The 23,728-nt window shown below is 44.3% G+C and overlaps 2 protein-coding genes across 3 annotated transcripts; both read right to left on the reverse strand.

The window, feature by feature from the left end:
- Nucleotides 1–451: 451 nt before the first annotated feature.
- On the reverse strand, nucleotides 452–8,543 carry TUFM (Tu translation elongation factor, mitochondrial). Its single transcript, XM_042474576.1, has 11 exons — nucleotides 8,424–8,543; nucleotides 5,932–5,978; nucleotides 5,672–5,834; nucleotides 4,530–4,696; nucleotides 4,128–4,232; nucleotides 3,815–3,979; nucleotides 3,586–3,718; nucleotides 2,649–2,753; nucleotides 2,316–2,467; nucleotides 1,906–2,025; nucleotides 452–868 (listed from the first exon to the last, which is right to left on the reverse strand). The coding sequence occupies exons 1-11, from the start codon at nucleotides 8,536–8,538 to the stop codon at nucleotides 695–697; spliced, it is 1,446 nt and encodes a 481-aa protein (XP_042330510.1). The 5' UTR covers nucleotides 8,539–8,543; the 3' UTR covers nucleotides 452–694.
- A 2,606-nt stretch (nucleotides 8,544–11,149) lies between these two features.
- On the reverse strand, nucleotides 11,150–22,915 carry RABEP2 (rabaptin, RAB GTPase binding effector protein 2). Of its 2 annotated transcripts, XR_006104602.1 has the most exons (13): nucleotides 22,838–22,915; nucleotides 22,006–22,224; nucleotides 21,191–21,312; nucleotides 20,987–21,106; nucleotides 19,953–20,273; nucleotides 17,093–17,188; nucleotides 15,785–15,883; nucleotides 14,356–14,499; nucleotides 14,055–14,232; nucleotides 13,390–13,401; nucleotides 13,221–13,291; nucleotides 11,961–12,115; nucleotides 11,150–11,471 (listed from the first exon to the last, which is right to left on the reverse strand). XR_006104602.1 is itself a non-coding variant. In XM_042474575.1 (12 exons), exons 1-12 carry the CDS (start codon nucleotides 22,842–22,844, stop codon nucleotides 11,409–11,411), a joined length of 1,452 nt encoding a protein of 483 aa, XP_042330509.1. In that variant the 5' UTR covers nucleotides 22,845–22,915; the 3' UTR covers nucleotides 11,150–11,408. The 2 variants fall into 2 exon arrangements, 1 of the variants encoding a protein (XP_042330509.1); XM_042474575.1 differs by lacking the exon at nucleotides 11,961–12,115.
- Between the last annotated feature and the right edge of the window lie 813 nt (nucleotides 22,916–23,728).

Genomic DNA, 23,728 nt, shown 5'->3' on the forward strand with positions numbered 1-23,728 from the left:
TGTGAAAAAAGCATTATTGTGAGTGGGCCCTGACACCTGGCAACCCTGCAGATGAGACCTCTCCAGGCCCCCTTATTCTCCACTGCTCTGCTTAAATCTTGTAGATTCATGTCCATGACCTTCCCATAACCAGATCTAGCCATCTGGTGTGCAGTCTTCCCTCTTTCTAGTACCCTCCACCTTTCCTGGCATCATGGTTTTCAAGTGAGTCATGTCTTCTCATGATGTAGCCAAAGTGCAAGAGCCTCAGCATAATCATCTTGGCTTCCAGGGAGTTACTGTTTCATCTGCTAGACCCATTTGTTTGTCTTGTTGGCTGTCCAAAGTATCCTCAGCACTCTTCTCCAGCACTGTATCTCAATTTTTTTCTATTCCATTTTTTTTACTGCCCAACCCTCATCCATATGTGGTGATGTGCCATTACTTACCCCTTAAATAACATTACTCCTAATCAGCTTTACAGACTTTTATTTAATAAATCCTACCCCACCCACCAAATGAAGCACATTTTACATCGTGCAGTGCCTTCTCTCCTTTGTGGCAACACTGAATTGCTGACCATTTGCAAAGATCCCATTTCAGAAGGGCAGTGGTGTTCATGACAAAGCTGCAGTATTTTGCACAACAGTTTTTAATCTCAACTTTGAAAGTCCACCTGGCAGATTGATGGAAACTGCCACAAACACAACACGCTTTAATTTGCCCACTTTTCTTCATCACCTGGAGCTAGGGGAAGTGTTTTTGTAACCACACCAGTGCCAATGGTTTTGCTTCCATCTCTCAGTGTGAATCGCTGTCCCTCCTCTAACACCATGGGCTGCCGTAATACCAGAATAAGAGAGGTGTCCTCACCTGGCATCACCAATTCCTGAAGGGAAAGATGAGAATCAGGATCACGCCTACTCACAATTATAAGAAATATTGCACGAATGAAGAAATCTGGAGGGCTGCACAATTCCTATCCTAATTTTAAAGTATCATTGGGAGGAATGTGCATGCATGATGTCCCTACCTTTTTTGTAGGACTCATTAAAAATGCTATTCCAAACAAGTATTCACTGGCTGGAAGTTTCCAGAAGCAGCAGTCTGCTAACACAAGGTGGGTACTCTTGTGTGCCTTGAAGTCATGTATGATTTAGGATTACCCTAAGGCACACTTTATTGGGGTTTTCTTGGCAAAGACAGGGAGTTTGCCTTGACAGTACAACTTGCCCAAGATCACGCAGTGGGTTGTCATGGCTGAGTGGGGAATGAATCCTGGTCTCCAGAATGTTAGTCCAATAATCAAAGCTCTCAGTTGTGGTGCGCCTTCAAGTCATTTCAGACTTATCATGGGGTTTTATTGGAAAATCACTTCACTAAATGTGATCATTTCAGGGTGCTAGCTTGTTTTCTGCTGCTGCTGCAGAGACTAGGACCCGGAGCAATGGATGCAAGCTCCAGGAAAAGAGATCCCACCTCAACATTAGGAGGAACCTCCTGACAGTAAGGGCCGTTCAACAATGGAACACACTCCCTCAGAGTGTAGTGGAGTCTCCTTCTTTGGAGGTCTTCAAACAGAGGCTGCATGGCCATCTGTCAGGGATGCTTTGATTTAGATTTCCTGCATGGCAGGGAGTTGGACTGGATGGCCCTTGCAGTCTCTTCCAACTCCAAGATTCTATGATTCTATGTCGGGGGGGGGGAATAAGAGCATGTAGAGTCAGTAATGGTGGGCAAGCTAACTTCAATGCAACATTTTTACTGTACGGTGTAGATGAAGGACATGGAATTTTAGTGATTTCAGGGAGTGGCAAAAACAACTGAGGGCCCATATTTTGCCCACTCCTGCCGTAAATACAGCCTTTCCATAATGCCTGTAGAAAGCAAGAGTTGGAAAAAGAAAAGAGACAGATATGTACACACCTTCCCTGTGGGCAATTCTATACGACAGGCCATGTCCCAGGTCAGAGAAAACATGACAGGCGTGAAGTTAGACACAAAAGGCTTGTGACGACCCCCTTCCTCCTTACTCAAGACATAAACCTAGGAAAAGAAAGTGACATGTTTGCTTTGGTTGAAACAGTACATCAGAGAAAAGCAATGCTTTTTAGGCTGCCAGCCTAGCAGCATTAGAAAAGCCTATGAATGTCCTTGTGTGCTCCCAAGAAAGCCTTCAGGACAATCTCTAGCTCTTGTCAGATAACCCATATTCCTCTGTAAGACATGAAAGTTCCATAATTGCCATGATGCACTTCTATGTGACCTGCTCTCTGCTCCCCATTCCTCTGCAGCAAAAAATTTGTAAGTTACTCAATTCATCTACATCTGCTTACCTGAGCCTCAACTTTCTGGTGTGGCTGGATAGAACCTGGCTTGCACATAACCATCCCACGCCGGATATCCTCTCGCTTTAGCCCTCGCACCAAAGCACCCAAATTGTCACCAGCCTCTGCCCGATCCAGTTGTTTGTGGAACATCTCTACGCCTGAAGTCAATAGAGTGCTGTTACCCTCTACAAAGTGCTGCATCCCTCCCAGCCCACAAAAGCCACAGCTATGTTTTTACTTAAGGACCACCACAGTGGTTCTGAGATAATTGGTCCACTCACATCATGGAGAAATGAAGAAGGAGGTTAAGATGGCTTGCAGAAAACGGACAAGACTTACCAGTCACCACAGAGCGCACGTTCCGATTATGTCCCAAAAATTCACATTCTTCTCCTTTCTTGACAATGCCACGTTCAAGAGTACCTGTTACCACAGTTCCCCGCCCTAAAACAGGCAAGATAAATGATGCTACTGTATCTATTTTTAAATTATAGCTGGTATTCTGTTCAGTTGTTCTGAGATTGTAAAGTGGATCTCTAATTTTGGAACTGCTGGGATTTACATTTATGTTACTGACTGACCATGACCCCAAACACCTAACATTTGAGCCTGGTAGCAGTCCAAAGAAAGGGTTTCTAAAGTGATTCAGATCAGGGTACTGGGAAATGATGGCTGCAGCGCTCTCCCAGGGGATGGTAGGGTATTGAGACAAGGAATTATTAGCAGAACCCTGATAGTCTCTCCAGCTGCCTGTTCCCAACACATATGATAGCCAGGAGAACATTGCAGAATTCATTTCCCAACACATGCTCTGCAACACCTTAGTCTCCCACAGTGTTGCAGATCATGAGCTGGAAAATGGATTCTTCAGCATTCTCCTGGTCATGGGATATGTTGAGTACAGCAGTTACAAGATCACAGGCAGCTCTGTCAGACGTAATGAAGAAGAAACCCCATCATTGCACTTGTGTGTGAAGATGCAAGCTTTCATCCTGATTCATATCCCACCTTTCTTCTATGAACATCCACACACACACTTCTTCTTGCAACCACCTTATGAGATAGCAAGCTCTGTGTGACTAGCCCATGGTTACTTAGTAAATCTCATGCAGTGGAGAATAGAACTGATATTTCCAAAATCCCCATGTAACACTGACCGTGCAACCAGAGTGGCTTCCAAAATAAGCAACGGATACAGAATATCCACCCACTACTCTGGATCCCTAACTACTGGCACACTGTGTATATAGAGTGACTGTCTTATGAGGCTTAGTACCTGGTATAGAGTAAACGTGCTCTATGGGAAGCAGGAAGGGTTTGTCAAGCTCACGCTGTGGCAGAGGGATGTATGTATCTACTGCATCCAGTAGCTTCATGACAGAATTCAAGCCCAACTCTGGATTTCGTTGCTGTGAACAACAGGAAGGAGAGAGATGACACAACATATTAAAAAAAGGAAAGATTTCACATAAAACGAGGTTCAAGACACTATATCCACCACTAACCTCCAAAGCACACAGAGCAGAGCCTATAATAACAGGAGTCTTCTCCCCATCGTAGCCAAATTCTGTGAGAAGCTCACGAATCTCCAGCTCTACCAACTCCAACATCTCTGAATCATCAACTGCATCGGCTTTGTTGATGTACACCACAACGTGCTTCACTCCTATCTGGTGTAGCAAAAAAGAAAGATGAGACCTATCTCTACACTATCCCTTTCTCCAAGTTACCACTCCCGTACTTGAAAGAGATAACCCATATGTTCTCAGAATGAGGTCTCAGATCATGCTATAAATCTTCACCCCAGCCCCATATCACCTGTTTAGCAAGCAGAAGGTGCTCCCTTGTCTGTGGCATCTGGCCATCTGTTGCTGCCACCACTAGGATGCAGCCATCCAGTGGTGCTGTCCCTGTAATCATGTTCTAAGGAGAAGACAAAAGGAACATGTCAGGTTGTGGTTTCATGCAAATGTGAACTCCTTTGAAAAATCAGCTCCTTAACTTGAAGTGGCTTGCATGAAAATGTCAAGTACAAGAAAGTGTTTAAAAAGGCTTTGCAACATTTCTCGATCAATTGATATGCAACATGAAAGAGGCAGCAACAGCATGGGTTCAAATGCAATATGGAAGTATTTTCAGCATACCCCTTCTGAAAAGCATTTTAGATGATGAATATAGGATTTTCAAGGATATTATGGGATCCCACCATCTCATACGTACCTTAACATAATCAGCATGCCCAGGGCAATCTGTGTGGGCATAATGGCGATTGGCTGTTGAATATTCAACATGGGAGGCATTGATTGTGATACCACGTGTCTTCTCTTCTGGTGCATTATCAATTTCTTCATATTTCTTAAATCGGGCACCTCCAGCTTCAGAGAGAACTAGAAGGAACAGAAGAAGAGAGGGGGAGGGAGAATTCTTGAGTATTCAAGAAAGAAAGCTGGCTCTAATGTCTCCTCATCTGGCACCAATGATCAAAAGCAACAGTGGCCATACTTTTGACTGAGCAAGGGCTGAGGGACCAACTGCTGGACACCTTTTCACCCATCTGAACAAGGACATTGAGAGAATCCTCCCTAACCAAGCCTGGAATAGGTACATAATCACCCAAGCTGGTGGAAAGATTCTGGGAACTCTTAAAAACCTAACTCTTCCAAGCTGTATAGTTTAGACACCTAAAATGATTTCCTTATGGCTTGTGTAAGGCAGAGAGGGTTCAGGGTGAGATGCAAGACACAAGAAGAGAACTGCCAAAGCTCCTCTACCGTTCGAACTACTAAAAAGGCTGGGACTCAGGAATCCTTCACCTGTGTCCAGTTTAGGAAAAGGCAGGGAAAGCATCTGTGGGAGTCAGAGATTGGTGTGATGTAGATGGAGATCCTTTGAGCCTCAGCCTCCAGTTGCCTATCCATAGTCTGGAAGTTTTGAATGGTAGTGAAGATAGTGGAAGTCAAAACTCTTGGTTCTGGGAAAGCTGGAGTCCTCAGACTGACACCAAACCCAGGCACAGGAGAGTTGAGCCCTTGGTCCCATTGACAGCATGTAATGGGACAACCCAACCTCCAGGATGTGAGAAGTTATGGCAACTATTTTCAATGCCAATGTTTAAACCTGCAACTAACACCACTAACATCTGAACCGGATTCCACCCACTAGCAACTCCAACCACTTTGCATTTTCCCGTCTGGGTCAAGGCCCATAATAGGAAGAAAAGTTATCTAACCCTGCTCTAGAGAATCAAACCAGGGAGTGGTTGGAAAGCTACATCAGTTCTCTACCTCTTTCCCTCTGGTTTTCTTCTATTACCCAAATAACCAAACAACAAAGTAAAATTCCCGACTGTCCCCAGCTCTCACTTTTAGTGATAGCTGCTGTTAATGTGGTCTTGCCATGGTCCACGTGCCCAATCGTCCCAACGTTGACATGTGGTTTGTCCCGTACATATATCTTCTTTGCTTCAACTGCAAAACTTCGCACTAAGAAAGTTTGCCCATAGAAGGCTGAATAAGGCAGAGACAGCTGCAGAAGACAAAAAAGAGACATTAGGGTCTGTCAGGTTGTTTCCAAAATACAACTTTTAATCCCATACTAGACTCCATACCAGAGTTCTTCTTACCGTTGCTACAACACCTTGCAGCGGACGAGACCGACAACCACGCAAGCCTGCAACACACAAACAAAATGGACCATCACCATCATGACAGAAATCTTCTGTCATTGCAATGTTGTACTTGTTAAGTGCAGTGCTTTGCAATAAGTGCATTATTTTTGGACATTCAAGTCTCCCTTTCTGCCCTCTATCACTTTCTCTCTCGTATCTGTGTTTTAACCTTCAGGATAAGTAATTAAAAACAACCTGAAGGGATAAGTATAGATTGGCTTCTGTTGGAACAAGTTATTACTTTTGCTAAAAAAATATCCAATATATAAAGTTCACTGTATAAAGACACTATTTCATCCACTTTGTTCTCTGGCACTATTTCCAACACTATGAGTAGAAACTTGTAACTCATTTACCAGACATGCAGCAGTTATAGTTAGTTGACTAGTACACTGTATGGGGATGATGTTGGTGTTAAAAGAGGAAGCAGATTTCAATATTAAAATTTCGGATGCTGGCTGGTTTCACATCTGGTCTTCCCCCTCTTTTTGATCCAGAGCTGCTTTTACAAAGGAAAATATCCTTAATCATAAATGGTACCTCACTCCTCTTATGTTAGTATGTAGAGAGATCCACATATTATTATTATAGTTTGTTTCTAAAGCGCTGTAAATGTACACAGCGCTGTAATACAAATGATCAAATCAATAAAAATAAAACCTGCCAATGACGTACAATCTAAAAATACGTATAAAACAATAGGTAACAATATAAAATAGAACTGGTTAAAATAAGCAAGCAACAATTAAAGCAACAAGCAACATACTGTTTGAGATCACTTTAGCTGTAGTTTATTGTGGCATCAAACCTTTCAGACAATGTCTGATAAAACTGCAGTTTCCAGAACTCCCCGGCACTGAGCCAGGGTAATTAAAACGCTCTCAAACCGGGTTATCTCTTCAGTGTGGATGCAGCCTGAAGTCTATGAAAGCTCATGCTGCCAACTTCTTTCTTTAAGGGAGCCTCAAAGGTACTACAAGATCTCTTTAGTTACACTTGTCCCTCTGTATTTGCTAGGGTTAAGGGCACCAGACCCCCGTGAATATGGAAAAACTGCAAATAACAAAAACACCATGTTTTTACCTGAGAGGACATCTCTCTAGGGATCTCTAGGTCCTCCAGTGCAACTCTGTGGTCAATGTCCAACAGTCACTGACCATAGAATTGCAATGGAGGAGCTACAAATGCCTGGTACAGTATTGTCTCTAGGAATTTCTAGGTTTTTCGATGCAACTTTTAGTTAAAGTTGACCATAGAGTTGCGCTGGAGGACCTAGATATCCCTAGAGAGAACATATTAATCAAATCCATGAATAAAGCTGCAAACATCAAAGCTGCAAATATGGAGGGATGAGTGTAGTGCAAAAAAAGCATTGCTATTCTGTATGGCAGCCCTGCACAAAATATGGCCCAGGGGCCGCATGCAGCCCCCCAAAGGCTCTTGGGTGGCCCATGAGGATGTAGAACGACTTCAAGGCTCCTCTGCTGCTTAGCCTTCTCCTGAGAAGAAGGCCATGGATCAGGGAAGGAGGATGGGCAAGCAAGGCTCCTCCACCATCTGGCTTTCTCCTGAGGAGGAGGCCGGGTGGCAGCAGCGGAGGAAGAGGGGCAAATATCTGCCCTGCGAGGGGCCTCTGCTGCTAATAATAATGTATTTATAGCCGGCCCAATCACTAGGAATCCAGATGGGTTACAACAGTAACAACACATTACAATAAAAATGAAAGCCGGGTGGAGGATGAAGATGGGCGAACCCTTGCAATGCCCCTCAGCTGCCTGACTCTCTCTTGAGGAAAAGGCAAGTGAGAAGGGAAGGAGGGCGGGATTAGTGTCAATAATGTTAACCGTTATTAATTAATGATGGTTAACGTTATTGATACTAATCCCGTCCTCCTCCCCCTCTGATTGGCCCAACTTCGTTGGGCTGCAGGTAGGCTTTAATTAAAAATTAATTAATAATTATTAATTAATATTTAATCAAGACCTACCTGGAATGGCCCAAAGAAGTTAACCTGTTTTAATGTTGGCCCCTTCCTATTGCCAAGTTGTGTGCAGGTCTGCTGTGTGGTGTGAAACAGGAAGAGGTCAAGGTGTGTCTGTGTAACCAATTAACCAACAAACAGTGCCCTGCCCCAAGACTGCAATGGAACTGGAGGGATGCTGCTGCTGCTGCAAAGGTCTCCTTGCAGAGAAGCGCGTGCCAGAGATAGAAAGAGTGCGCATGCGCACAGGTTCAGTCCCCCTCTCCTCCCGTGAAGGGCTCCTTCTCGCCCTCCCCATACAAAGCGCCGTAATGAACTGAATAGAAGCGCAAATGGGGTCAAGGGCAGAGTTTTCCAAGGTTCAGAGCCTGCCATAAAGGCTGGGAGGAAGAAGCCTTGGGGCTTTCTTTGGCCTCCCGTCCTGCCCTCGCCCTCGCCCTGCCTCCTTCCAGCCGCTATCACCCACCGACGACACCGTACAGCCCTCCTCGGGCCACCAGCAGCGCGCGGCTCGCCATCTTAGCTCTTCCCGGAAGTGACCTCACGCCGCCACGCCCCCTCCTCCGGGCCATATCCGCCATAGAGAGTGGAGGGGAGCGGGCTAGAACGGACTTCCGGTCAACTTCGAAATAGGCGCCACCTTTGGCTTGGGGCCTTGTTGTCTCAACGTGGCGGCTGCTGCTATGTGCCAATGCTGTCTTAAGCCACAACTGCAGCCTGCTAGCTGTCTTTCACCAAACTACCACGGACCAAAACAAAACACACTGCAGAAATAATCCAGTTTGAGACCACTTTAACTCCCAGAATTCCATAGCCTTGAGCTAGGGCAGTTAAAGCGGTACCAAACCAGGTTATCTCTCCAGTGTGGATGCAGCCCTAGTTGTTTCTAACTTACGCCAACCCTCAGGCAAACCTTCCATGGGGTTTTCTTGACAAGATTTGCTCAGAGGAGGGTTTTTTGCCATTGCCTTCCCTTGAGGCTGAGAGAGAGTGGCTTCTTGCACAAGGGCACCCAAAAGGTTTCCTGGCCAAGCTGGGAATCGAACCCTGGTCCCCAGAGGCACAGTGCCAACAGTCATTACATTGCCGTCTTGGCATGATTAAATACGCCAATCAACCAATGTTGTATCTCTCTGAAGATGCCAGCCACAGATGCTGGCGAAACATCAGGAATAAGCTCTTATTTTGGGCCACGTAGCCCAAAAAACCCACAAAATACTATGCCATATCTATTGTCTGGATGCAAATTTTTGGTGATAAAGCAGGAATTTGCTAACATACTGTAACTCATTCTAATCTATTTGCTCCACAAGAGACTACTTTAAGGTCACTGACAAGACTGTTCCGAGAAGCTGAAAGGTCCTCCACACTTTAATAAAAGCGGTTTTTGCATTGCAACAGAGGAGGAACTTTGTTTGAAGCAAGAGAACGATCAAAGAAACAGGTTGCTGCTCAGTAAGGATAGCAAAATGCCAACACATCAGAAAAACAAGCAGAATTCCTCAATACCTGTTTTACTTCAGTTCCCAAAAGAGGACTATGTGCATCCATGCACCTGCAGAGACCTGGATGAGGGATCTGAATTGCAAATCAAGGAGATAGTTAGCAAACACCTAGCTATAGTAAAGGCATTCAAATTTGCGGTGCCAGACTTGAAATATTGAAGGAAGATGTTGATTTACTCTGAGCTACTTGTCATTTTTTTAAAGAGACAGTATGTGAAACGGTTGAGGTGATGATTGTAGCAGAGCAAACACTGTCCCTCTCTTCAAAAAGGACAAAAAATAAAATCTGGGAACTGCAGATCAATCACCCTGACCTCAATACCAGGAGAAAATATTAAAATAGAGGTCTATTTGCAAGTATCTGCCTGACAAAAAGCCACCTTGAGTTCGTCAAGGACAATCCTGCCAAATAATCTTACATCTTTTTTAGTAGTTTAATAGATGGCGGGAATGATATAAATGTCATTTGTCTGGATTTCAACAAAACATTTGAAACATTTGATGAAGTCTCCCATGATATTGTGATTAGTAAATTGATGAAATGTGTGGAATAAATGAAAACACTATAGATTGATCCATAATTATTTGAAAAGACTGTTCAATGGCTGCACTTCAAACATGAAGTTTCAAGCAGAGTGCCACTTGGTTCTTTCCTAGGGTCATTATTCTTACATATTTTTATCACTGACTTAAACGGTGGGGTAAGGAAATCCTTATCAAGTTTGCAGGGATAGCTAACACACTGGACAATTAGGAACAGGATTCAGGATTCAAAAGGACCTTGATAAACTAGAAAATTGGGCTGAAACGATAGAATGAAATTCAACAGAAACAAAGACAGCATTTTACATTTAGGACACAAAAGCAAAATGCACATGTATAGGATGGGAAATACCTGGCTTAGCAGTAGTGCACATGAAAAGGACTTTGGGATTATTGCTGAACATGACCCAGTCGTGTGATGCTGCAGGAAAGAATGCAAACAGGATTTTAGCCTGCATTAAAAGATCCATAGTTTCCATGTCAAAGGAAGGAATAGTCCCATTATATTCTGTGCCAGTCAGGCCTCATCTGAGTACTGTGTTCAGTTCTGTGTGCATCATTTTAAGAAAGATATAGCAAGTTGGGGAGAGCCAGTGTGGTGTTGTGGTTTGGACATTCGATTACAACTCTGGAGACCAGGGTTCAAATCCCTGTTTAGCTAGAGGGAACAGCTACAGGGCTGTTTGTCCTTTTTGCTGCAAAAACAGCTACCCCAATAGAAGACAGTGGCAATCATCAAGTTGTGCTGTTCTTTTTAAGCAATTCTCCACTGCTGATTTCCACTGCACTGTGTAAAGTGTGCACCACAGATAAACCAAGGGATACAGCAAAACCCATTGCCTCCCAGCACATATCATAGCCATTAGCAGCTTTCTGTTTTTATCAGTCCAAGTATCCCACCCATACCCACCCCTTTCTATTTACCTATATGAAAGGAGACCAACCCAGAACTCTGTGGTTTTATGAGCATTTTTATGAGTCTAACTCTGGGATATCTCTTTACGATCCAGGAAACAAGCAGAAAATTAAACTTGATAACCACTTTGAATTTTTTTTTACCAAGGAAATGAAGCTTTATGCTAAAACTACTACACCACTTCACCATCTATTTATTCAACCCAAGAAAGAAGGAGACACAGACAGAGAAAGTACAAAAATGTCCTTTATTGTGCTCTGGAAGCTCCAGTGTCAGTCAGTATACAGAAAAGAAGGAGGAATGGGAGAGTCCAGTTATCCTACCTCCAGAGTTTATTGCTCTCCTAACTCAAGCAGAGTAGATGGGCCTGTAGAGGCTCCTGCAGGACAGAGATGACCCCATTTGGTGCCTGGCGGACCAGAGTTTCCCTGAGATTCCCACAGTGCTGGGGTGGGGAGGAAAGAGGCCAAGCCTCCCCATTCTCAGTCTAAGCTTCTGACCTCTCCTGAAGGTTGCTGCATTCTCCCAGAGAGGGAACATCAGTCTGTGCCTGTAGAACAAAGAAAGAGGCAAAGAACAGTGAGTCTGCAGTGATCTCTAAGCCCCCATGAGCGCAAAAAGGATTGGAAACATCCAATGGATGGGGTGTAGAAAACAGAAAAAGTCTCAGGATGTGGAAAAGAAAGATAATTTTATTATTGAGAAAGCATTTCAACCTGAAAATATATATATTTTAACTATCTTCTTCAGATTACAATTTTAAAATCAACCGGCAGAGATTTTAATGAGAGTGTCTCCAAAGTTTATGCCTATGAGTTGCCACACATAAGCGTTGGATACACTCTTTTTAGAATACCCCAAGATTAATTTTAAATTTGTAATCGCCTGAAAAAGGCCGTAATATTTTCAGAGCAAAACACACTGGGCTGTTTTCAAGAATAAAATCATCTTTCTTTTCTACATCCCGGAGACTAGCAGAATTCCTTTGTGGGCTACAATTTCCAGAAAACCCCAACCAGCATGACCAGACATTACCCACCTCCAAGGAACTTTATTAATCTCTACCAAAAACACATATCTAGAAAGAGCAGCACATGCCCTCCTCAGCCACAGCAAGAAAGTCCAATCCATCCCCATCTTTCTAACTCCCACCACAGTAAGTTACAAGCATCACATCACAGCATTGCTCTTGTCCTATAGAAAACAAAAACAAAAAAACCCTCAGGCTTTTGTCCGTTCTTTTAAACTCTTATATGCTTTCAATCATGTTTATTACCAGAATTAATAAGATGTGCCTCTCCCACTTCAGTGAGCCATATAGGACTATAGTTGTAGGACTACATGGTAGAATGAGGTGCTTTGAGGAGATGTAGACCTACACCAAGTCATTACACATTCATATTTCAGTGGCATTGCCTGCACCCTTTCAAACTCAGCTTCTTGTACTTAAGGGCAAGAAATTTTTAAAAACTTTAAACTGAGTTTCTGAGGATGTTAGATTCTGTATACCTCATTGCAATAGCAAATACACACAACCCTTTTATAGTCAGAGCAGCATACAATGTGATACAGATTTTTCAGTTTTCAGTGGAATTATAGCCCAGGCAGTTAAGGAACTCAGGCGATTAAGGAACATGTGCTGTGGTCACTTGAGGACAAATTTTGCTAACCACAGTTGAGGGTAACAGTACAGCTGTCTTGTGTTGACAGGCTGGACAAGTTACCCAAAAATCTTTGCAGGTTCTGAAAATGTTTGAGTTAGAGGCATTTCTCTTTACCTCTTCCTTGAGCTAAATATGAACTTTCTTATTCAGCATGATTCCTCCTTCCCATCTTCCACTCAGCTCCATCTCTTGGGAGTTATTCTAGAGTCCCAAAATGTCTCTAGCACAAAGCACAGCTCAAATTGTAAAGCAGGCCTTTCCTGAGGCAACAGAGTTCATTTTCCCCATATATGATGCCCTATGGATATTTTGAACTCCCATTATCCCTGACCATTGGCTAAGGTGACTGTGACTGATGGGAATGGCAGTCAAAAACATCTGGAGAGTGCCATTTTGGGGAAATGCTTGTATACTCAGTTGTTAAAAAGCATACAGTGCAACTTTTTCCTTCCCAGGGAGAAAGCCTGGTTTTGGAATAGCTGGGAAGGGAGAATGTTTTCCCTGCCTGCTCCAAAGGGGGAGAAGGTCCAACTGGGTGTTACCCCTCCTCTGAGGTATCACCTGGTGCGTTCCACACCCCCTGCAACCTGCTGTGATGCCACTGTGGAGGGGAGCAAAGAGGAACTCAAACAAACCTGGGTTCTATCTGTCCCTTCCTGGCTTTGCTGCAGTCTCTCCATCTCACTCTGGATACTATTCAGGGAGGCTGGAAATTGAGAAGGAGAAGAGGCTCAGTCTCTGATGGTGGTGTTCAGCCTCCAAATGTAAAAATATACACCAACAAGACAGCAGAGAACAACTTACCCTGCAAAAGCTCTTCCAGCCACAAGCAGGAGAGAAAGAAGCCAAAAATGAGACAGAAATAAAATTATTTACATTCACACACTAGAAAGATATTTCAAATCTTTAATCTCCAATATCAAGCTTCTAAATTGATGATTCCCAAACTTTGGTCCTTAAGATGTTTTGGACTTCAGCTCCCAGTATTCCTGACTGCTGGCCAAGCTGAGTAAGGCTTGTGAGCGTTGAAGTCCAAAACACCTGGAGCATAAAAGGTTGGGAATAACTGTTCTAAATCAACTGTGGGAAATCTCAGGCCCCAGAGCTGAATTGCTAGAGCCCCGATCTAGCCGTCAGGTTCCGCTGATAGCCAGGCCATGACTCCCAACTTCTGTATGGCTTTTCTCCCCTTCTGAAAGGACTCTTCTAAGGTTTAGTTATTGATAGCAGGGGTTGGTGCTCAAAAGGTGCGTTTGGTCCCATCCTTTTGCCATTGGTCCTGTTCATCACTGGAATAAAGCTTCTGAGAACTTCTCTAACAATGAATGTAGTCCACAGGTTGAGGCTCCCTACCTTTGTTCTAAAAGAACAGACTAGTAGGGTTTGGAGGGGAATTGGAGGGCAGCCTGTTCCAATTCCTGTTCATTCCCTTCCCTCCCAACAGACAAGGCCACTGTTCTCCTGCCCACCTCTGTCCTCTTGCTCTTTCTCAAGTGCCCCCTGCAGTCTTGACTGAGATGCTGCTTCTTCATCCAACCGCTCTCTCAGGGACACAATCTCGATTCGCAGGCGCTCAGCCTGATGCTCTGCAGCCCGGAGCTGGGAAGCAGACTCTTGCCTCAACTGATGCACCAAAGCCTGAAGCTCCTGAAGGAACATGGGAGAAACAGCCCTATGTATGTATAATGATATGATTTTGGCCAGCCTCACCCCAACATCCATTGGTCTCACAGCTCATCCCCACACAAGGAAAAGGCAGATCAGAATTACCGGAACAGTACTAGGCAAGTTACTGCTAACATCATCCTTAGTCGGGCAGGGATCCTGAGAACAAGCACCACGTAGTCCTTCATTCTCTGCACTGAGACGCTGCACTTCATAGCTCAGGCGCTTGTGAGATGCAGCCAGATCAGCCTGGAAGACAGGGAGGAAGGTGAGATTGTGTGTACAGGAAGGTGGAATGTGAGAAAAATGAATATTGTCACCCTTTAATTGGGGTTACTAACAATGGTTTTAAAGGATAATTTATACATATACCTTTGCATGTAAGTTTCTGAATCTTGCAACAGCAAGTTATCCCTACTTATACTGTACTATATTTTTCATGGGCTGGACAGGTTAAAAAAACATGGGAAGTCCAACTTGGCTGAGAAATAGGATTTAAATGTAATCAGTAAAAAACAAATAAGCTTCCAGTCCAGTCATCAATATAATTGCATGACAAGAGGACTGGGCAAAGCAAGGCTCCAGATGTTGTCAGACTGCAAGTGCCAGCATGACTTCCCATTGGATAGGCTGGTTGGGGATGTAAAACAATAATTGAGGGATGTGTTTTGTCCCTATGTGCACTACAAGGTCTCCAAGCCAGCATTCCACAATGGTGGTAAGAAAATAAAATATATAATCCACAGCACATGGGGTTGGAACTGATTGCAATATAATAACACAGAGCACCATTTGTCCCACACAGCCAAGGCCACTACATCCTCAGTGATATGCTTCAGTATTGACACAAAGAACCTTCATTTGGCCCAAGCATAACATAAGAGGTCTTCCATCAGTGTAACATTTGAGTGCTGCTTTAGAGAGCTGTTTCCCAACAACTCCCACACTAAGGCTATAAGATTTAAACTGTCCTTCATCTTACAACCTTGACTTCTCCTTTCTAAACTACAGTCCTGCACCCCTGGGATGGGCTCTGCAACCATCTTCAATAGTGGGCCAACCTTATTTGAGACTCACTCTACTGCACGTTTTGGAAATGTGCCTTTTTTGGACTTCAGCTCCCAGAATCCTCCAGTCTAGATAGACATGTTACTGCTGGTTGAAGAATGTGATGTAATTGGGAAAAAAGACACATTTCCAAGCTAACTTCCAATTTCCAGGAAATCTGCTCCTGATCTTCCAGGATCACTTTCTTGCTACACAATTAATTTAAATTCCATTTTAAAATGTTAAAATGGCTGCATCCAGTGGCTGCATCCTATGGAATTTGCAGTTTTGCAATTTTGTGAGGCACTAGAAGTCTCTGGCAGAGAATTCTAAATACTTCACAAAACAACAAACCCACAGATTCAATAGATTGAAGTCATATATGTTAAAGCGGTACCAAATTGCTATTAAGAGTATAATGAGAAAGTGGCCTCATCTTCTTGCTACGTTGTGGCTGATCATTAATACTGCCATGCGCTCAACTCACCATCTGCTCCTGAGTCTGGCGTTGAGTTTCGCTCACCGTGGTTTGGAGAGCTTGGAGAAGATGCTCTGAGCTTTGGACCTGAGTTAAAAGAACCTGAACCTGTTAAAAAAAACAGGGAAAGGATGAATGATTCAGAGAAGGTGGAAGTCATATTTTATATGAGAATGAACATGGTGAAGTGCAGGGGTGAGAATCAGGCAATGGGTTGGGTTCCTGTACAGCCCTTGCCCACCATTCAGAATCACCATATCAAACTCATTTTTCTCCAGAAAATATTTTCATTGGTGTGTGCTTTAACTGTCATGGCTCCATCCTATGGAATTCTGGGATTTTTAGTTTTGTGAGATATTTAACCGTCTCTGTCAAGAGACCTCTGGTAACACAACAAACTACAAATCCAAAGATTCCATAATGATGGAGCCATGACAGTTAAAGCAGTGTCAAGCTCCATTAATTCTGCAGTGTGGCAACAGTTTTCTGACTGGATGTGTGTGTGTGTGTATCCAGAAATCCCAGAGATCCAAGCTGAATTCTGGAAAGGAAGAGAGGCGCTAGAGACCACATAGCAAACATATACTGTAGTGGATAATGAAGAACACCATTCCAGTCAGAATACTGCTGCCACACTTTAGAATTAATGCAGTTTGACACCACTTTAACTTTCATGGCTCCATCCTATGGAATACTGGAATTTGTAGTTTTTTGTGGCACAAGAGCTCTCCGATAGAGAAATATTTCACAAAACTACAAATCCCAGAATTCCACAGTACTGAGCCATGGCAGTTAAAGTAGTGTCAAACTGCATTATTTCTGCAGTGCAGATACAGCCACAAAGTGGAGAGACCCAAACTGAACTCCCTACTCATTTTCAAAGAAATAGCCGTTAGCCTGTATCAGTATACAACAGCATCTTATGGAACATTTCAGACTATCTGGAAAAAAAAATTGTTGCATTAGCTTTCATAAATTCAGTCTACACTACAGAGTGAGAAAGCTGTGGAGAGACATTTATACTTGCTTATTGTTATGGAAATTCATAGGTAGTCTTTGTTCAGTAGCTCTCTCTTTTTCTCAGCCCAGGAATGAGCAGTAAGTGGCCCTCCAGATGTTAGGTCTTACTGCTTTGGATACAGCTGACAGAAGATGTAGTCCAACCTCATCTGGAGGGCCACTAGCTGCTCTTTGTGGTCTTAGCTTAACTTATCTCCCAAAGTCATTGCAAGTATAAAAGGGGGTGGAGAGACAACTTAATATTATTGTTCTACTAACACCAACCAGCACAGGTAACAGAAAAGACAGAAAGCACACCTGCTTGCTACATTCATCATTGCTACGTCTCAGGGCCTCCTCCACGCTGGTCTTTTCCCGTCTTGCTGCTTCCAAAGCCTCACGTTGCTGCTGCACCTGGGAGAAGAGAGCCAAGGACACAGTGAGGGCTGGAAGCCCCCTGGTATCCTGGAGCTTGGAAAAGTTACCTTTTCCGGCGTATAAGACGACCCTCAACCTTTCCTGTTAAAATATAGAGTTTGGGATATACTCACCGTATAAGACTACCCCTCTTTCAATGCACACCACATAAAAATTTTAAAAAACATCAGATTTGATTTCAATATGGTAATTTTAATTCAAATGCTTATGACATGCACTTACTTAGCAGAGTATACAAAGCCTGCTTGGATTGGTCAGCTCTCCCTGCCTGCCCAGCCCTTCCTGTCTCCAAGACTATCAGAACGGTAGTGCAGATTCTCCAGTCCAGCTCAGAGGTTTCAGCACCTGCCCTATAAGACGACCCCCGACTTTTGAGAAGATTTTCTTGGGTTAAAAAGTAGTCTTATACGCCAGAAAATACAGTACTTTTTAATCTATAATTCCAAAAGTACAGTCAAAAAATATTGAGAAGGGGAAGTGGAGCACAGTGCAGTGGTTCCCTACCTTTGATCCTCCAATTGATTAGAACTTTAGCTCCCATAATTCCTTACTATTAGCCAAGTTGGTTGGGGCTTCTGGAAGCTGAAATCCAAACTAAATGGAGAGCCAGAGGTTGGCAACCAATGAGTTAGAGTGCAGGGGGTTGGACTGGGTGGCCCTTGATGTCTCTTCCAATTCTATGGGTAACTAACTCTGCAACTAAAAAAATTAGGTATCTAAAACCTACTATACATATACTTCAAAAAAATGCTGAAGTGAGAGTCCTACAGTTAAAGTGAAGGGGAATGCTATACTGTATCAGGAAGCTGGCAAAATAGTGCAAAGGTAAAATGTAGTTTAGCCAAATTTATCAGGTGCTGAACACAAGACTTGTTGGTGACCCAGACACAGATATAAAGGCATAGAGAGAAGTCACAGAACAAAATCAAAGCACCCAAGACACTGCAAAAAGATGAGACACCAAGACTAGCCAAACCTTTAGTCAGCAAAATTGTCACATCATGCCAGCCAAACAGGCACCAGCCCAAAAAAGCCAAGGTCCTCTAGCCTGGGGTGCAAAGGAACAGCTGGACTGGACTTATCCAAACCTTGGAATGTATGATTCAACAGAACACTAATTTCAGAAGCTGTCCAAAGTGAGGGGCACTCCATGTTAGAGGTCTTAGAGAAGGGCAGACTTTTATGGTAGGAAAGCCCTATGTAAAGACTCAAAAAAGAGACAAAATCTGGAATTTCCTAACCAGAAAGCTCTCTGGTGTCTGTGTTATTAGATCTGATTTACTGTTTTGTGTGCCTTCCCACATCTTATTAGTCTTTACAGTTAAATGTTGGATGGTAAAACTCCACCGCTTAGCTGGAAAACATCTCAGACTGTAGCTATTCCCAAACTTGGTGACAACATACAAGAAACTTCACCATGTTGTCTAATAGCCTTAATCAATCAAGACATAAAGTTAACTTCCATTTTTGCTACTCACATAAATAGTTTCATTAGAAATTATAGTTAGGCTGTTTAGATTGGCTTTATGCCAGGCAGGTGCCTCTCCAACTCCATTCATCATACACCATCCCACCCTATCTCACCTCCCACTTTCTTTCATTTCCCTCAATGTGTTGAAGGGGTTTGATAGAATGGATTGGGGTTTACCAGACATGCAGCAAAAATGTATAGTTAGTTGACTAATACACTATATGGGAATGGTGTCGGTGTTAAAGGGGGATGGGGAGCAGATTTCAAGATTAAAATTTCAGATGCTGGCTGGTTTCACATCTGGTCTTCCCCCTCTTTTTGACCCAGACCTGCTTTTACTAAGGAAAATATCCTTAAACTTAATCATAAATGGTATCTCACTCCTCTTATGTTAGTACAGTATGTAGAGAGATCTTGTAGCACCTTTGAGACAAATTGTAATAAAGAAGTTGGCAGCATGAGCTTTTATAGACTTCAGTCTACTTCCTCAGATGCAAGCTACAAGAAAAGAGATTCCACCTCAACATTAGGAGGAAGTTCCTGACAGTAAGGGCTGTTCCACAATGGAACACACTCCCTCGGAGAGTGGTGGAGTCTCCTTCCTTGGAGGTCTTCAAACAGAGGCTGGATGGCCATCTGTCGGGGATGCTTTGACTGAGAGATCCTGCATGGCAGAATGGGGTTGGACTGGATGGCCCTTGGGGTATCTTCCAACACTATGATTCTATGAATCTGTGATACAGTGAAGTGACTCCACTATATGCATCTGACAAAGTAGATTGAAGTCTATGAAAGCTCATGCTGCCAACTTCTTTCTTGCAGTTAGTCTCAAAGGTGCTACAAGATCTCTAACAAGGCTGTATCTTTGAATTCTTCATCTTATGTTAGTCAGAATGGTTAAAAATGTTGCACTAACTGTTGGTGAATTAGGCATCTATTTGCAAATGTGGCTATAATATCCAACCCTTCATAACTTCTGATCTCAAATACTGGATCAAATCACAGCCATCATGCAGTAAAAAGTGAACAGCTGTAGGTGTCTTTTAATATCCCCTCTGTTTATTTACAATAATAAATCTTTACAGCAGAAAGATGTTATCACATTTTGCTTGGTGAAGGCCCATAGGATAATAGCTAATAATTGGAAGGAAGGTCATGTATCAATGGTTGATTAGTGGTCAAAAATCTGAGACTCACTTCTCATGTGCTAAAGCACCATTTGCCACACTATTCAGTACACTCCATTCCTGCACATATGAGCATACACACCTGCTCATGCAGTTGTGTCCATTCTGCCGCAGGCACCAGTTGGTACCCAACTGGTGGCAGATAGATGGTCTCTGGCACCAGGGTCCCAGTGGAGGAAGCGATTGATGTAGTCTCAGGGCTGGGGGCACGCCTGCGTCGAACTAGAGGCCCTGGGCTCGGTGCCAAGGAAGAAAAAGAGGCGATAGAGACACTATCAAGGCTACGTGCAAATTTCTCAGCCACTCCTCCTTCCTCCAAGGTAACATGGTCATCTCCAGTTGCATCAGAGGGTGCAGCATCAGCATCAGCAAGCAGAGATTCAGATGAGCTACGTAAGGAATGCTGAAGGAAGAGGAAGGGAGATGTAAGGATGAACCTACAGAGTTAAGATGTCCTCAAGCAGCAGAGCTTATTTGGCCACTCCTTATTTGAAATACAGCTCTCAGAATCTCTAAGGCTAGCCTAGCCATTCTGGGGAATTCTGGGAGCTGCAGTTCATGTTCCCAAGTTCTGCAAAATACCTACTGCAGAGACAAAACCCTATACCAGATGGAAATGTGGCATCTGGGTTGGCTGGGCGGGTGTTACCAAGAATTAAGGGAAAGACCTGTTGGTGTCTGGGCCATGTAATTTTGAGTTTGCTAATAGAAAACATCTAATTTGCAACTGACGACTGCTTTCCTTCAATGTCTCATGCAAGATATGTGGCAATCCTGTAAAATCTAGCTTATCTTGCCTTTGCTCAATGGCACTTACCAGCCCAGTCGCTCAACTTTGTCTCATTTGTAAATTTGCAGTACTAGCCATCTACTGGCACAGAAAGACTCCTGATGCAACCAGATACAGACTTGCAGCCCTACATTTCTGCTGTCACAAACAGCAAGTCTGTATCATTTCTTTTTTCCAAATGCCCCTCTGGCACATTTTGTGGGAGATTCTTCTATTCCTCCCTTTTGTTCTGCAGCCTGCATTCTCACTCTGTTCTGAGCTGCTTTAAGCTGCCCATCCCTTTCCCTCAGCTTCTTCTCTCGCCTTTCCACTTCTCCTCATCTTACCTGCTCACCCTGAAGCTCCTGAACCAGTCCTTCAGCATGGGCTAGCTTTGCTTTTAGCTCCGCAATTTCCTGCTCCATTGGAAGCACAATGGCCCGGAGCCGCTGAGTGTCCTCTTGGGCCTATGGAAAAAATACAAGAGTCTTGATGCAAACCTGAACTTGGCACTTCCCAAAAGATACTTGCTGTCCACCACCACCAGTTACCTTTTCCATCTGCTTCTCCAAGGAATCCAGGGGGTTGGATCTTGGCAACAGGCGGCTCCAAGCATTCTCCCGGCTGCTACGCTCCAATGCTGAGAGGCGAGCCTCATAGCTGGAGATGGTGTCTGTGGAGGAAGTCAAGGCTTGAGGAAACACACACAAGAGACCAGGCCAGAAATTCCCAATTCTAGGAACTACATAGAATCATAGAGTTGGAAGAGACCACAAGGGCCATCCTGTCCAACACTCTGCCATGCAGGAACTCACAATCAAATCACCCCCGACAGATGGCCATCCAGCCTCTGTTTAGAAACCTTCAAAGAAGGAGACTCCACCATACTCATAGGCAACTTGTTCCACTGTTTAACAGCTGTTATTGTCAGGAAGTTCCTCCTAAAATTTAGGGGGGGAATCTCTTTTCCTGTAGTTTGCATTCATTGTTCTGGGTCCTATTCTCTGGAGCAGCAGAAAACAAGCTTGCTTCATCCTCAATATGACATCTTTTCAAATACTTAAAGAGTGCTATCATATCACCTCTTAACCTTCTCTTCTCAAGGCTAAACATACCCAGCTTCCTGAGTTGTTCCTCTTTTCAGACCCTTCACCATTTTGTTCGCCCTCCTTTGGACCTGCTGCAGCTTCTCAACATCATTTTTGAATTGTGGTGCCCAGAACTGGACACAGTATTCAGGCAAGGCCTGACTAAGGCAGTATCGAGTGGCACTATCACTTCCCTTGATCTAGATACTTCCATTGTTATCCTAAAATCGCAGTTCTATATAGGCTGTTTCCAGCCTGAGAGCCAGGCCCTGCCATACCTTTTAAGATGGCCTGAAGAGAGGCCACCTCCTCCTGCCACTGGCGCTGGACAGCCTCCACAGCCTCGTGTTTCGTGCCTTCGCTCACGGTGGCCACGGTTCGAACCGTCTCTACCTCGGCCAATGCAGCCGCCAACTGCTCCCGCAGGCTTTGGATTGTCTCTTCAGGGTCTGCATTTGCGGGGAGTTCTGGATCCTCACCCAACGTCTTCTCCGGTTCTGGTGAAGGGTAAAATATAAAGAGAGACTCAGAATGAAACTGGATTTGAACTCAGGACTCATGCCCAGCGCCTTCTCTGGTTCTGGGAAGAACAGGATAATCAAGACTAGGACTCAGAACAAAACTGGGTTTGAATTCAGGACACACACAGCGCCTTCTCAAGTTCTGGGAAGAGTGGAAAAACAAAGACATTAAATCAGAATGAAGCTAGATTTGAACTCAGGACCGGCTCAGCTCTCCCTTGCCACCCGCTCAACCTCCACTGAGTAACCCCTGGTGATGCTTGCTGTTGCTGTTGCTGTGTGCCTCCAATGGGGCACATCCTGGGCTTTCCTTGGCAAGAGTGGCTCAGAGGAGGTTGCCATGGCCTCCCTCTGAGGCTGAGAGAGTGTGACTTCTTGCCCAGAGTCACCCAATGGACTGATTCCCATCACTAAACCCCAGTCATGGAACTCCAACCCAGACCCTAACCCTTGCCGTGACCTCTGACCTTTGCCCAGCCTGCGTGACGTCAGCAAGAGCCCCTTCCCTCAGAGCGCGAGGGGCGTGGCTTCCTCTCCCCCCGCCCCTCCTCCTGCCGCCGCGGAGAGGGGAGGGGGCGTTCGCGCCTACCTTCCATTCCGCGCCAAGGCTTCCCTGCCGATTGCAGCTGTGACGGCTTTCCCGGAGGCCGAGCGGAGCCGGAATTGCCCGAACGGAACCGGAAATAGCCGAGTCAAAACGAGAATGGACGAAAAATAAACTACTGTAGTAGGGATGCTCACGGAAATAGCCGAAAGGACCCGAACAACACACCCACGCGCTCTCGTCATGGCCGAGACGAAGATTCCCGAAGAGAGCCGAAGTGGGGCTTCTGAAGCTGTGCCTTCCTTTCCCCCTCAGAAATGCCTTTGATATGGGTTCCAAGACACACTGCAGGAATAGCCCAGTTTGAGCCCGCTTTAACTGCCCTGGCTCAGTGCCAGGTAATCCTGGGAACTGTAGTTTATTGTGGCACCAGAGCTCTCTCTGACGGAGAAGGCTAAATGTCTGACAAAACTACATTTCCCAGAATTCCCGAGCATTGAGCCAGGGCTGCTAAAGCAGTCTTAAAGTGGATTGTTTCTGCTGTGTGTTGTGTTCCTTCATGTCGTTTTCTTGACAAGATTGGTTCAGAGATTGGCTATTATCTTCCCCTGAGGCTGAGAGAGTGTGGTTTTTAATTAATTAATTTTAATTTAATTTAAAAACACTTGAAAAAGGATTGTTCCCCGATGAGAGTAGTATGAGGGAAATGCTTGCAATGTCTGGCGTGGATGAAGCGCACTCTGCCCATGCACAGGGACACTCTTGCCTTTAAATCCACTGCTCTTCGCCTAATGGAGGAGCTTATAGTGTCTTAAAGAACGGAGGCAAGTTGGGTTTCAAGAGGAGCATCTCTTTTTTTCTCGCTAATGGGAATAAAAAGTCTCAAGAAAGACAGGGAAGAAAGCGCAAAGGCAGGCCCAATGTTAAACATAAAGA

The sequence above is a fragment of the Sceloporus undulatus genome, chromosome 6 (assembly GCF_019175285.1).
Source record: "Sceloporus undulatus isolate JIND9_A2432 ecotype Alabama chromosome 6, SceUnd_v1.1, whole genome shotgun sequence".
NCBI classification, from domain to species: domain Eukaryota; kingdom Metazoa; phylum Chordata; class Lepidosauria; order Squamata; family Phrynosomatidae; genus Sceloporus; species Sceloporus undulatus.